The 15359-nt window shown below is 31.5% G+C and overlaps 1 protein-coding gene across 8 annotated transcripts in view; it reads left to right on the forward strand.

The window, feature by feature from the left end:
• The window catches only part of LOC105320651 (plexin domain-containing protein 2), a 43227-nt gene extending 31214 nt beyond the window's left edge, over positions 1-12013 (forward strand). For 3 of the 8 annotated variants that reach the window (XM_066073731.1, XM_066073733.1, XM_034453653.2), the window contains 3 exons: positions 5373-5412; positions 6827-6957; positions 7145-12013. In XM_066073731.1, coding sequence (XP_065929803.1) covers positions 5373-5412; positions 6827-6957; positions 7145-7243 — 270 coding nt within the window. In that variant the 3' untranslated portion in view covers positions 7244-12013. Of the gene's footprint in view, positions 1-661; positions 929-5372; positions 5422-6826; positions 6958-7144 lie in introns of all 8 variants that reach the window. The other 5 variants (XM_066073728.1, XM_034453647.2, XM_066073730.1 and 2 more) reach the window with 3 other exon arrangements.
• The last annotated feature ends 3346 nt before the right edge of the window (positions 12014-15359 follow it).

Raw genomic sequence — 15359 nt, forward strand, 5'->3', positions numbered from 1 at the left:
TTTCACACTTTGAAATTTTTGCAAGTTTATGGGCAGAATTTAAGTAAAAAAAAACTTAATTAAAATTGTAAGAAAAAAAACTCACTTTTTTCTTTTCTTTTTAGATAGAGAAATTTCAATTTCAAATCTATATTTTGATTGAACCATCTCAGCAATATATATAGTGCTAGTACAGAGCTTGGTTATCTCCCCTCATAGTTTCTAAGCAACATAATCGAATCAAACTCTGATTGGTTCTTTGATAAACATGCTGTGTTACTATTGGTTCGTGATGCAGAAGTAGACCATTTTAGAACAAAAGAAAAATCCCAATGTATAATGCATAATGTGTGCATTGACTAAAGATGAGAGAAGTCTACACACATCTGAACAACATAAGTTAACAGAGAGATTCATTACACCTGTGACTTTAGCTTGCATTGATTTAGCCTGTAAGAATTGATATGATACCATTTCAACCAATGCTGTCACTCATCCTTCCCCTCCTTGGTTTTTGAGATTCATTTGAATCACTGAGCAAGTATATTATGCATAATGGTACATGTACCTTAAAAATTGAGATTATTGTATAGGTACAATTTATGATATGAGCTAGCTAGAAAATATTTTAGAATTGCTTTACAATTTTCTTAAAGAAGTGATCTTGCTTTGACTTTGCCAGGCATTTGACAATCCAGACAAGTGCTATCTCTACACTACCACACTTTCACCACCACCAACAAACGAAACCACATCCAACACTACCACAGAAACCACAACCAACACTACCACAGAATCCACACCCATAATTACCACAATCAAAACTTACATACCCACAACTTCTACACACAAAACCACAACAAGCAACCCTGCAACCCAATCCACCACGGCAACATCACAGAGCTCTCAGGCTTCTGGGCAACAGGATAGGAACGGATGCTTGCCAGGGGTATAAAAGAGCAATCTGCTTGACGTGCAACATAGCAACATTCTAATTATAAATCAATGTCATGTTGTGTCATATATTTAGGCTTGACTTGTATAGAAAACTATATAAATATTTAAATGACAGTCATTGTATGCCATGCTTTTGAAAAGGGGTGGAGGATTTGCAGTTGAAAATATTAGAATTGGGCATGCATGTCTACGTATTTTTTGCTTCTAATAAATTGAATGAATAGAATTTCATCTACTTTAACTTCCTATTGATGTACTGAAGATAAATACAAAAATTGATAAAAATTTTAACATGAATTCTCTATTTTTGATGTAAAACCTATTTTCAAGTCAAGCTTAAAAGCTTATTAATATATTCTATAGCCTAAAATCCTGGACTCTAAAACTGTTTTTAGGGGATAGGAGAGGGGGAAGGGTTTGAGGTGGTTGGATAATGCCTGGTTTCTGAAACAAATAATTTTTAAAGTGAAAAAAAAAAGGTAGATAAATAAATAAAAAACAATTAAAAAATTTATTATTTTACCTGTTAATCACTAGCCAAAGACTTAATTTTCTCTTATGTAACACATTCAGCATGCACTGGCATGAACAAGCTGTTTTAAGTATTATCTTTGAAATCCTTATCTTTCATTTCTTGCAGAGCTCAATACTGTATTATGCTTGGTTTCTTGAGGTTTTGTATTAAGTAATAAGATTTAGGGATGTTCTTCAAGAAAAGATCGCAAGATTCTGAGGGGTATTCTTGAAAAGATCACAAGATTGTGCAAGACTGACAGTTAAAAAGGTTTAAAAGAAACTGAATTCTTTGGAACATGAAGAGTTTTGAAAGGTAGTTTTTGTCAAATTCAAAACCTCAGATGAAGTCACACGGGAATTGAGAGTTAATCAATGATTTTTAATCTTGTATCTTGTGTTCTTGGCTTGACCTTTTCTCTATCTTCCAATATAATTAAAGTTTAATGAGCTAGTATAAGATGCTGTAAACCTGAAGTGCATAATTTTCTCATGAAAATTTTCTGTTTGCAGATTTCACTTATTATATTGTGTTCAATTTTACTAGCATGATATAGCAGTATATTTTTACAAAAACACAGAGACTTGAGGACTTCATTTCTTTTCATTTTACATCTATTAGCACTGCATTAGTGTATGCATACAGTTTAGAATCATCACATGTCACATTGGAAATATAACATAGTGTGTTTGTCAGAAATCAGTCCTATATTAATTATATGCTAGTCAGGTTTCCAACAACAAGATGATAAAAGTGAATTTCTTAATGGTACATATATGTTTGTAAGAAGATCGAGTTGGATAAGAATGCACTAGTACATGTATACTGAAGAGTAAAGATATGGCATATTATTTTTATTAGTCAGTCCTGAACTAGTGCAAGAATTGCGCACTGTAAATTGTAACTTCTTAGAAGGAAGGAATTTAACTGTTGCTCCTGTGTCGTCCATCTGAATTTTTCAGACCAGGAGCTATAATCATCTCCTGACATGGTTCATATTTTAAAAATTTTCTTTTTAAGGTTGCCTGCAGAAACTATGTGAAAATCATTTCATGTACCAATAAATAGAAATGAGTTGTGCAAACCACCAATTTGAAAGCACAAAAAATTGATTAGATGATATTTTTTTTCCTCCAGAAGAGTTATTGTCAGTTCATCTTTGTCTGTCTGTGTGTCATAAATGCATGGTAGATGGCCAAACATGCTTCTTTCAGTTGCACCCAAAGGGAGTTTTGCTTTTTTGGAGGGCAATTTTCTGATAGATATCTAGATTGCAACTAAGGTGCACTGTTATGTGACCTTTAGATGGTCATACACTAGCTTCAGCATATTTATCATTCTACTAAGACATATGCAATCTCCCCTTTTTAACCGAATACACTGTCATATAGGGCAATCACATGAAAATAATATGGTGGCTTATAAAATGACACAGCTAGTACTTGTGTTGGGAATAAGACATTTATTTGGATTACCGATGATTGACCTTCCCTTGCTGAATCCCTATCGCTGTTTAGATAACTAAGCAGTACCAATCGTTTACTGAGCTTATAAGTACAGTTTTAGAGTCCTGGCCAGATTTTGCTTTACGTACACCTTATTCATGTAGTGTCCTTTGTTATATCTTCAAATCCGCTTTTTTCTCTTGCACACATATGGAGAAAGTGCCTTTTAACAAATTAACGACTTGAAATTGTAAATGTATCTGTAAGTGTATAGAAATCCCGTCTTATTGCAACATTTTACATAAAGTAGTTATGCAGCTTGGTTTGTATTTGGTAAATTTACAGGCAACAGAATGTACTGAGGAACCATTAGGACACGAACCCAATTTTTGTGAATTTCTCTTGTCAACAAATTAAAGTCAATTTAATATGATTAACATGGTCTTTAATTAAATTCAATGCTGAACTATTATTAAGTATAAAGTCCATGCGAAACTGTGAAAAAAAGACTGCACGTACCCCACAAAAATTGGCCACTACCAATTTCAATGATCCGCCTATTTTAGTTTGGTAGCATGCTAGCATGTATAAAGTTCTCTTCTGGGTTTTATTTTCATTTAGATAAAGCTTATCTAAATTTCTATTCATTTTGTTGTACATTGGTATGTGGAACACCTATTTTTATTTCCTTCAAATCCTTTAGTTCTTGATATCTAGGGCTAACAAAGCAGTTCCCCGTTTGTCCCAAAAATGTACTTTTAAAAAGATTTCTTTTTAAAAAAGGCCAAACATTCTACAACATCTATGGTGCAAATACTGTGTGTGCTTGTCTAGTGTCATTGAACATTTCTTAATAGAGCTTCTATCAATGCACATGTGTGTGTGTATGGTGGGGGTCAGGTTTTTTTTTTTGGTTTTTTTTTTTGGAGGGGGGGGGGGGTGAAGGGGCAAGAAGTTACACTTGAGCAATAGCCTATATAGCAATATGATTTTCTCAAAACCTTTTTTCATTTGTGTTCAGAGGGTACTATATTAAAAACAATGTCAACTCTTTTATTATTTGTTTTAAGTGATGAAGATTCTGATCTTTTTTTTATTTTATTTTGGATAACTTTTGGGTAGCTTTAAGCAATATAATTTTCTATAATTCTTTTATTTTTATTTGTGTGTAGAGGGTCTCATGACAAATCACATTAATTTTTAGATATTAGATAAAATATACATGGAAAATTTTACATTTTTAAAGTTTATTTTAACTTATTAATTTACATTCATTTGCTTTTAGGACTAGAATTTTATTCAAAATGCTGAAAATAATTTCTGAAGTATTTTTTTTTGGTGGTTTCCAGTGTTGAGAATCTTTTATCCCCCCAGGATTGCACACACATTAATAATTAATGCACACATATATTTGTAATTATATCTATCCTCATTTCAATTGATATTATAAATGTTTCATCAACTTCATATACCTACATGTATATCAACCGTCTTTTCTTGATATCAATATTGATTTGGTAAAACGTTTCAAATTTTTTTTTTAATTAAATAAAAAATTGATAGTTTGTTTTAATCTGTTTTTGTCTCTAAGTGGAAAAAAGTTCGAGGACAAGTGTACTTTTTTGATAATGTGTACATTCTGCATAAATACACATATCCTAAAAGTAAAAGTCCTTTTGAAGATCATCAAAGTAAGAATATTAATGAGCTAGCCAAGTACACATTTAGCGTACAATTTAATTTCCTTGCTGTGGACACTAAAAAAACAAAATGTATTATTATACTTTCATGTTAAATACTGAAATCTGATTGGTTTAGACGCAGTTGATAATCCGTTCTATTACCCTCAGCGTTAGCAACACACTTGGCAAAGGGTAACACAACAAACTGTTACATGCGCATAAATTATGCGCGTATGGTTCGTCTCAAAGTTCACGCCATTTCTATATAAAAGCAGTAAAAATTTCTTTGAATAAAGACATTCAGTATAATAGATTAAATAGAGCCTGTTTTGGGAGGATAACAGTTGAAATTGACACCCCTCGGAAACCATTGTCAACCTCCGCTTCGCGTCGGTTGACAATGGTTTTCTTGGGGTGTCAATTTCAAATGTTACCCTCCCAAACATGCAATATTTGTATAATATTTTGCCTGTGTGTTACTTTGGTTTTTATCATAACTTTATTATTTGATTGAATTTTTTTAAACATATTGATACTATTTGCACTTCACTAACTGGCTAGAATAAATCATTATTCATAATAATTGAATAACAAAAATACATTTAAAAGGCAAAGAATTAGGTTACCAAAGTAAAAGTTCTTACCATAATTAATCAATTTTTGATGTGTTACTTTAAAAACTGTAAATATATAATTATAATTATCTATTTGAGGTCTTAATTTCCGATTTTATGCATTAATACTGTAATCCAGTTTGAGGATTGTAATGGTTGTAGTTATTTCTTCTCTTTACAGTCGAGCAGATCTAATTGTTCATACAGAGAGTCCCAGAAAGGTAAGAGAGGTAAAACAAATTAGTTATTCATTATGGCAAGTTCTTAATAATTGTTTTGATAAAGTAAAACGGTGTTCTATTGTGTACGTTTTCTAACCATTCTGCTATAAGACTGTTTCTGTAGATTCCTTATTTTACGCGAGTACTTAATTCTGCGATTCAACGATTTTCCATCAAATCGCGAGAACATAAAATCGCGAATGCCGAAATTTCATCATAGTTTCATGTAGTTTACATGTCTCCCAAAATTAAAAGCGAGATTTTAGAATTCGCGAGATGGGCTTCTCACGGTTTTATGCGGATATTAATTCCTCGCGTTTAATCAGGAATTTACAGTATATGCAAGCAAAAAATAATCCCTAGGTCCCCATGTCACATATATTTTTTTTTAAAAGCAAACTTTTCATTTCAATGAAGATTTTGAATATTGATCATGAAGGTTATCAACCTTAATTTAGCTCAATCATTAAAATCAAATAAAAATTTAATTCTGGTTCATTGCCAAAAAATGATGGTTTTAACAGGGTTTTTTTTTCCATAGTAGCTTGTAAGACAAAGTCTCATTGGATAACTTTGGCCGTAAATTTCTTCAGACCCTGCTGATGCTGGGGTTAAAAAAATCCTAGTTTTCATATTTGTTAAAGCAATATGAGCTGTATTTTTTAGAATTTTATTTTGCTGTAAAAACCTGCTAGTATGCTAAGTCTGCATGTAACTTAAACTTTTATGATAAATAAGGTTGGAAAAAAACATTACCGGGTAATTTTTGTCAGAGGAAAGATATCTCTTCTAAGGAACATATAGAAAATCAATTTTTGTACAGGACGACAATTATTCAATTTCGCTCCAATTTAGGCTCTTTAACTGCCCTTTTCACAAAAATTTGGCGAAAAGAAATTTAAAAACCATGATATTTTTGTCATTTTAGTAGAAAATAACAATTTCGTTAAAAAAAATGTCATCATGAAAATTGCAGCTCATATTGGTTTAATATAGTTTTGAAACATAAGAAATGGTTTTTAATCATAGTTCAGTCGAGGATGTACTGGGATTTATTTGCCAGAGGGATGTTTTTCATACCCCCTGAGGCCTCACCGAGGGATAAATCCCTTCCTATATTTGATTGAACCTGGATAATAAATATCATCACAATTATATTAATAGCTCTTGATTGTTTCTCATAATATCATTAGTAATATGAATTAGTTCAGTGATATTTAACTAATTTTTAATTAACTATGGAATGATTATCACACCCGCCCCCCCTTTAAAAAAAACCAGTGTATTCCATGGTAATGTTTCTGAATTTTGATAGTACATGTAGCATGAACAAGAACAAGTACATGGATTGTTAGTTACATATAGTGTAAAAATACAGATAGTTTTACCACTGTTGATGTTTTTTTTCTTGCAGGGGCAAGTAATGCCACGATAGCCGGTGTGGTGGTCGCGGTGCTCATCCTCGTCCTGCTGATTGTCGGCGGTGTCTGGTTTTTCTACGCTTACACTCACCCAACCTCAGCTTCAGGCCAATGGATGATTAATGTAAGTTCATTTTTTTTTTAACCTACAATTGATTAACATTCTTCTTCAAGGAAATTAATTTCGTTGGATTTTTTCTGATTTTCTTTTAATATAAAAATCTGTTTCTGTAAATGAATTTGTGAGAATAGAGAAGGAATTTTTTTTTTTAATTAGAGGTTTACATTTTGTTATAATTGTTTATTTTCAGCATCGCCCAAGTGAAATGAAAGCGAAGATGAACAAAATGAAATTCTGGAAGCGTGATACTGCCTCAGGCGAAAAATATCGTGTCGAATCCACAGCCTAGAGGAGAGTAGAAGAGGATGTCGATGTTTGCTCTTCAAAAAATGGAGAAAAAAAATTATCAATCTGTTATTTCACTCATAACATTGTTTTTGATTATTGTATCGTCAGGTCTGAATGTGTTTTGGGTTGCACAGTTTGTTTTAGATTTGTTTCAAGTATTGGAGGTAAGGACTTGGTCTGACACATATGTGTAGTTTGTTGTTGATGCATTTATACTTGTCATACACGTAACTTTGGACAGTGTTACGATCAAAGACACTTTTCTTTTTTCATTTTTTTGTCGAGCAAAATGGCAACAAGACTGTGATATCTCTGCGTGCGGGAGTTCCTTCACTTTCACATTAATGTGTTTTAATTATTTTTGTAGCACTACAAAAAAACAAACAAAAAATGAGAAAAAAAAATGATGATTTCCAAACATTTCTTACTTAAAAGTTAAATATTCATGTTTATCCAATATGCTGTTTGAAACCAAAGAGAAATTTTGAGGTGAAATTACTGGAATGAGGTATTACTTCATAAAAGATTAAGGAGGCTTAGTGGTCAAAACAAGGTCAAAGCAATTATTTTGAAGTGTGAATTTACTAATTCACTAATCATAAAAAAACATATTGGCACTGTTAAAAGTACTCACTTTTTGTTTGATTATTGGTTATGAATTTATTTAGATCTTTAAATTGACCGAACTCTTCCATATTTGGAGGAAGAGAAATACTTTAAAATGGCCATGACCATCTAGCCTCATTTAAATTTTCTATAATCCCACTGATTATTTTGTTATCCTAAGATGCCTTATTAGACTATACAGGGAGACATAGTATATGGAATTGCAAGTTTTCATTTCTTGTGCATTGATATTTTTGCATTATCTACAGTTCTGAGTCGGGCGATAACCATTTTGTATAACATTTTGTGTACAGAGATGGTATTAAAGTACAAATCAGGAACACTTTTACCTGGCTTTTGAAAAGCTTATATAACAACAATTTAGTTATTAATATTATGAGTTTTGATATTCATCATGTGGAAAGATCATAGGTGAAAACAATGCACAACAAAAGAGATATTGCAAATATCCTTTCAAAGATGTTATAAGCCATGACCAGAAAACATATCATATCATGTGATTTTTTACGATTTGTTGAAGAATTCCACTGAATACGATCATCTTATGTCTGTATCTTTGTGTATGCTTCAGATCTGAAAACTGGATTCAGTTTTGTTGCTCAGGCTATTCCATTTAAGGATGAAAGACACATTACTGATGCTTGCTTTCTCACTTTATTTCAAAAGAAAAATGAAAAGGATGAGAAAATGCAGAAAGCATGTCTTTCACTTATTTGATCTGGAGGCCTGATAGGGACTAGAAGTTACTAATGTGATGGTTGGAGTGAAAAAAGAATCAATAAATTATTGAATTCTTATTTCATCATGCCATATAAACTTTACTGAAGTCCTTTTTTTATAAGTTTCAACTCTTGTTTAATTTTTGTGAATCTAGGATGTTACACCACCATCTTGTCTGATAATGAAAGGAGATGATTTGTAAAACTTTTTTTTCCCTTCATATTTAGTGTGTCATAAATATGACTGCGTTCAATCTTCAGAACCAATCAGAAGTATTTTTGTTGTTTTTCGTGCTGTTGTTCAGATCTGTTGGCTTTACGATCACCAGGATATTTGTGTAGACTGTTGTAGATTGTCTTTGGAAATTTTTTTTTTTTTATTAATGTGTTTGGAATATAATTCTACAAAGACTGTTCCACAACCAAAGAATTTTTGTCAATTGTTTGTCAGTCCTTGTTTACATTGTTTAGCTAAGATTTGGCAATCTGATCAACCTGAGAACTTTTAAAAGGGTAGAATTCTAATGAAAAAATTGGAAGTTATGTTTGCTTGCTATAACTTCTAGACATAATTATTAAGTGATGGTGCACTCATGATCAAAAACAGTTTCTTGTTAAGTTTGTATATTGTTGTTGATTTGTTATTTCTATTTTTAGTTTAGACCCCCTGAACCCTCCCACCGAAAAACATGACCACCCGCAATAGATCTTTTTTTTTTTTACCCTCCCCCCTCCCATTTGGCAAAAAAGAAAGTTAATGTATTGGTTTTCAGGCCAAACTTTTCAAAATTTAATGCAGGATGAGGTATCTTATTTAAATTTTTATTGCCAAATTTGCAAAGGGGAATAGCTGAATTTTTTTCTTATTTTATTATTGAGTTATTCCCCTTATTCAATATGTCACTAAAATTAATCAATGCTGCAACATTTGACGTTTGTGCCAAAGAACCAATACATTTATTTTTTTTAAGCTGTATACATTTCTGGCAGTGAATCTCTTTGTTTTCCTGTTAATTTGATACCACTGTGCAATCTATTCTGATTCAGTGTGATTTTGTTCTCTTTGCTTCTGCAATATATAATGGTGGATTTCAATGTATCAACAATTTGTCAAAATCTGTATTCTCTAATGAAGAGCTATTATTATTCATGTACATATGTTTGAATGAGCAGTCACTGTTTTTTGAGATTTTTTATTTTGATGAAACAGCTTAATAGATTGTATCACTTTACATATATGATATTAAGATGAAAAAAAAAATGAAGAGCCAGCATTATTAATGTGCATAAAATTATGTTTGAATGGACAAGTTACCTTCAACATGAACTGTTTTTTGAGATTTTTCTACTGTGATGAAACAAAAGAGATTGTATCACTTTATGGATCTGAAATACATATGATATATTAAAATGAAAAAAAATGAATGTAAAAATCTGTATTTTCCAACATTATTATTAATGCACATTTTTTTGTTTGAATGGACAGTTTACCTTCAACATCTACTATTTTTTTTTTAGATTTTCCAACTGTGATGAAACAAAAGAGATTGTATCACTTTAAGAATTGTAGATATAATATTCAGGTGAAAAAAAAATGAATTTTTCTCTCATTCAGAATTTTCTGCAGATTTGTGTATTTTGTGATTTTATTTAGGTATATAATTACACTTTGGATTGTTGAGAAAAGTTATTTTTCTTCATTTAAAGTTATATGATAGGCCAATGAACAAACAATGAACATGATTAAAAAAAATGATTATATTAATGTACATTACAATTTTTTTGACAGGGTAATTCAAATTCTGTAGGTGTTCCATTTTATTTGGTATTTTTCAGATTCACAATATCATGAATTAGATAAAGATATATAAAATGTATGATCCACCCAATTTATGCTTCATTTTGAATTTATCTAAGGGCAAAAAAGTGCAGAAACAATTTGCAGGCTAAATATATTGAAAATTGAGAATTGGATATCTTCATATATTCATCAAAATTTTGTCTTATTTAATTTTTGATTCCCTTTTTTTATATAAGATTCTACCTTTGCTGTTCATGTCAAAATATATTTAGGTAGAATATTTGATCCCCAAATTCACAAAAAGACACCTTTACAATTTTATACATTATATTGATTTTGCAAGTACAATTAAGTACAAGTAATGAAATTACTTAAAAATGACTTAAATATTACTTGAAATTGCTTATGTAACCTGTTTTTATTTAAGTTTCAAACTGTACATAGATATGATTTATTATTCTTGGGATTTATCAATTAATTAATATATTAATATGTAGAATATTAAGCATATCAGTTCCTTTTACTCATCTGATTATATCATGAATTTGATGTATGTAATTATGCTATAGTATTGTGTGTTGGGTGAGAGAAATCTTTGTGTAAGAGTCTGCAAGATAACAGAGCTGATGTGTTTCTGGTTTTTTATGCTTTGTACTGTGGAATTATCAGACAGCTTCTTTGAGTAACTTTGAATTACAAACAATGTTTATTTTCTGTCGGATATAATTAAATTATTTCTATTTTTTTTAGCCGAATGAAATCACCCGTTGTTCTTGATTTGTGGTCCAAAAAGACCTATTCATTTTTTGAAAATTAATGTTCAAAAGTTTGTTCTTTTAAGGTATAATGGTCATCAGGCTACCTCAATTGCAACATTGGGGGCCTTTCCAGTGTTTCCGAGCCTGTCGGAAAGGCCCGAGAAGTTCCGATTGCTAGTTGCCCATCTGATCAACCTTAAAATATATGAATGTGATTTTGTTATTACTTTTTTTTTTTAATCCAAATGAACTTTGGCTTAATTGTTAATTTGGATTTGAAAAGAGCTCTTTTTTCCCAGAAGGTTAGAAAAGTATAGAAAATTGCCAGTATCAACCAACCCTTTAAAACTATTCCACAGTATTTGGCATTATGTCAAACCAAACCGTCTCTGCCCTGTTACAACCATTGTATGCTTCACTATGTCATTGATTGTGTTAAATTTCATCAACTTTCTTTTTCAGTGTCAGTAAAATTCTATTTAGATTTTTATTTATTCTTTCTTTTGCTTAAATAGTCAATATAGTAGGGGTGTTTTTTTTGTTTTTGTTTGTAATTTAGAAAGATTTTAATCTCCTTAAATGGAGGTCGGTATTTTTTTTTTGTTCGATTATTTTTAGTACTCTTAGGAAAAAACTTGGTACACATCAGGTTTGATTGACTTCGATAGTGATCAGAAATATTTTATTTTTCTGGCATTTATTCATTTATTTTCATTGTTGATCGATAGGTAGGTACATAAGGAATGTACTTCACATAGCTTGTAATGAAGGAAGTGACTTAATTATTTCTTACATGTATTCTGGATTTTAATTATTTCAATCTGTGTGTTAAAACTTCGAACCTCATTAAAATCTCGTTTATTACATTTGTTTCTATGCTTTTTTGAAAGTGCTAAGCGTAGCTAAGTGCTTTATTGTCGTTAGACTTCTACTTCCGGTGCATCAAATAACCGCCCCCTATGAGCAGAAATAAACATCATTCAAACTGGTTGGGGATCTAGTTTCGGGGGTTTACGCACATAGTTTCACGGGCTATTGTTAATATAACTTATTAAGGTTCGAGCTATTGTGGCTATTGTGAATTCAGGGTGCGGGGCTTAGGTACATCATTACAGGGGCTTCCACGCAGTGATGAGGAAATATATTGCCTATACAGAAGCTGAAATATTAAAAAAACCCAAATCGATTCTTTCTAATTAAGCTTGCACAAAGTAAATTTCCTTTAGAACCAAGCTAGGTTGGCGCTTTCAGTACTATCAGTACTTTGATAACCTCGTGAATTAAGTGAATCATTAGACTAATCAATGGGAATCAATCGATGTCGGGAGCAATTTACAATTATCAATATTAGTAAGCAATGACATCTGACAGTTAATTCCTATAGGAATAATTTGTAAGTTAGTTAACAGGTATCAATACCAATGAACAAAATGGCAGTAGACATTTTAAAGTAATTGATGAAAAGAATTAATAGTAATAGAAAAACAACTACATGTAGTTGGTGGCGTGAGATATTTTTTAGGGTGTAATAACATTCATTGAGTTTTTATAAACAGATATCAATAGCAATTAGCAAAAGAGTATTTCTTTTATATTTTACAGTGAAATAAATGCAACTTAATCGATCAGTTGACAGTTATCAAAAATAAACATTTAATGGTAAATGTACATTAAATTATTTTATGTACAAAATTTTGGAGCATTCCAATTATATGGGCTTCTCTGTACTTTGTCATTTTCTCTTTTCGGTACCCCATATTTATTGACCAATCAGATTCCAGGGGGCCGTTTCTCAAAAAGGCGTAAATATGGGCCTAAGTTAGTCCGACTAACGAAGTTACGCCAGTATTTAGTCGGTTCTAAGTTGCGTTTCTGAAAGAGGCGTAAGTTAGGGTTTAAATGTCGAAGAACTTAGACATATCCGCTGAGTACTAAGCATGCGCATATCGTATTTTGTTTTGCTTTGAGGCTATGATTATAGTGGTGGATCAATTTTCCAATTCATAGTACATGTAGTACCCGAAAGTACACATGTTATACTTTACCACTGAATGTGCATAGTTCAAGTTGTTCATAACAGTTTATGTTAATGAAAGTTGAACAAATGCCTATACACTTCATAACATAACGAAATTTTAAGGAAAAACAGTTGATATGAAAGAGGCATATTTTAAAAGTTTCAGAAACCAAATATATGACAATTAAATGCATTGTAGATGATACTGAGGCACAATCGTACATATTAATTGAACGAAACAATGCATAGAAATTAACTCCAATGTTCGTGTAAACTTCAAATATTTATAGAATACAGGGACAGGGTACAGTAGATATGCCCGCATAAATCTGCAGAATGATAAGTATGCTTCATATAGATATTTAGACACTTTCAGTTGCTGGGATGAGGCTTGATTCTTTTTTACCATATCACTATATTATTTATAGAAAATAATATGACCATGCGTTATAAACAGCAACCAACTAAAATCGAAAATATCTACTGCATAAATAACATTACATGAGCCTTGTCCATGTGTACAGAAGGAAGAAAAGTTCCATCATTTGTTCCAATATCGAAAGAATGTAGACAATGACATGGAAACAATTCTTGATTTTCTGCGATTAAAATAATAATAGTTTTGAAATATATTGTCAACAATTAACAAGACAGGAATAATCAACATTTGAGGCCGGGGTCTTCACAACTCCTTTTCCTGTTTTTGGTTTAATCGATTGTTTTGTTTTGGGGTTTTTTCGGGGAGGGGGGGGGGGGGGTGGGGGAGTTGAAAGTAATATATACTGTAAGTATACAGGGAATTATTCGCCCCCGTCATTTTACCCTCGTTGTCAGCGGACGTTATTGGCAAAAAAATGCCGTGTTTTAAAATCTAATGATACCTACCATTTTCAAAAGCCAAGAATAAACAAAACTCAATAGTATATGACTTATTCATATAACTTTAGTGTAAGTATGATACATTTTACGCTAAACACGGCGCCTTTTTAAAACGAAACGTCGACATTTTACGAAGCCTTTAACGCGGCGTCATAAACATGACGGACAGGCTTAGCTGGATTTTAACACAACCAAACATTTCTCTTTTTTTTTTCTTTTTTCTTTTTTTTTTTTTGTATTAGTATTTATTTCCAAACTTTCCATTCCCTTTGTTTAGAATATAAACTAACCCGACATAGTTTACGGGAATCCGTACTGCAGAAACGAGAGAAATACTCGAAAGCCAGTAGAGGTGAATGAATATATTATTTACATCCACCAAGTATGATTCCCTCAATTTTATTACGAAAATGGATTGTACATTCATAGCTCTGTTGAAATTGACAGAACTGAAATATAAACGATCCAGTTCTTACTAGTTTATCGATCGGTCGAAACCTTCAGCAACCTAAGAAAAATCCCGGACTACACGAAATAATCATGGTGATGTCAGAATCAAATTCCAATAGGAGACGATTAAGCTGTTTCTTATACCTAACGTACTGATATACGTTACAATAATATTGTTAATTTTTCTGACTTTTTTCAACCAATTTATTAATTTGTTGATAGAAAGATTTAAATGTAAACAATAAATTAGCGATCAATGCAGAGAAAAAGAACGCGGGTAATGTAATTTTTTTCTGCAATGTCGCCACCTTCATTTACCGCATGAACCACCATAGAAAGCATTTTATTGTTTAATATCTTACTTATACTTTGTTATTTTTTAGATTTTTTCTAATACACAAACAACTACATGTAATTTAAGACAATCGACGCGCGTGGATAGAACAATTTAGCAACTTTATAAATGCGGGATTTTCACAAAGAAAATCATTTACCAACCGGTACAATAATATACAAGAAAACTGATTAATTAACAGATGAATAATATATTTTAACTTCTAGCAAGTATTAAGAACGAGCACATGTCAATGCACTTTCCTTTCAATCTAATTACGTGTGCTTTGTATAGATAAAACCTATATACCAGGTCATAGATCGTCTACAAACTTTTAGTCATTGTGTGGAGATCGTTGTTTAAACCGTGAGTCTAGAATAAATGAAATTTATTCAAATAAGACTTTGAATATTATGAGGTGATAATTTCGGTTGGGGCGTGATCAAATTTATCATAAAGCTCGTCGGGCTTTATTGGATTTGATCACGCCCCGACCTTAATTATCACCTCATAATACTCAAAGAATGATTCC

The sequence above is a fragment of the Magallana gigas genome, chromosome 10 (assembly GCF_963853765.1).
Source record: "Magallana gigas chromosome 10, xbMagGiga1.1, whole genome shotgun sequence".
In the NCBI taxonomy this organism is placed as follows: domain Eukaryota; kingdom Metazoa; phylum Mollusca; class Bivalvia; order Ostreida; family Ostreidae; genus Magallana; species Magallana gigas.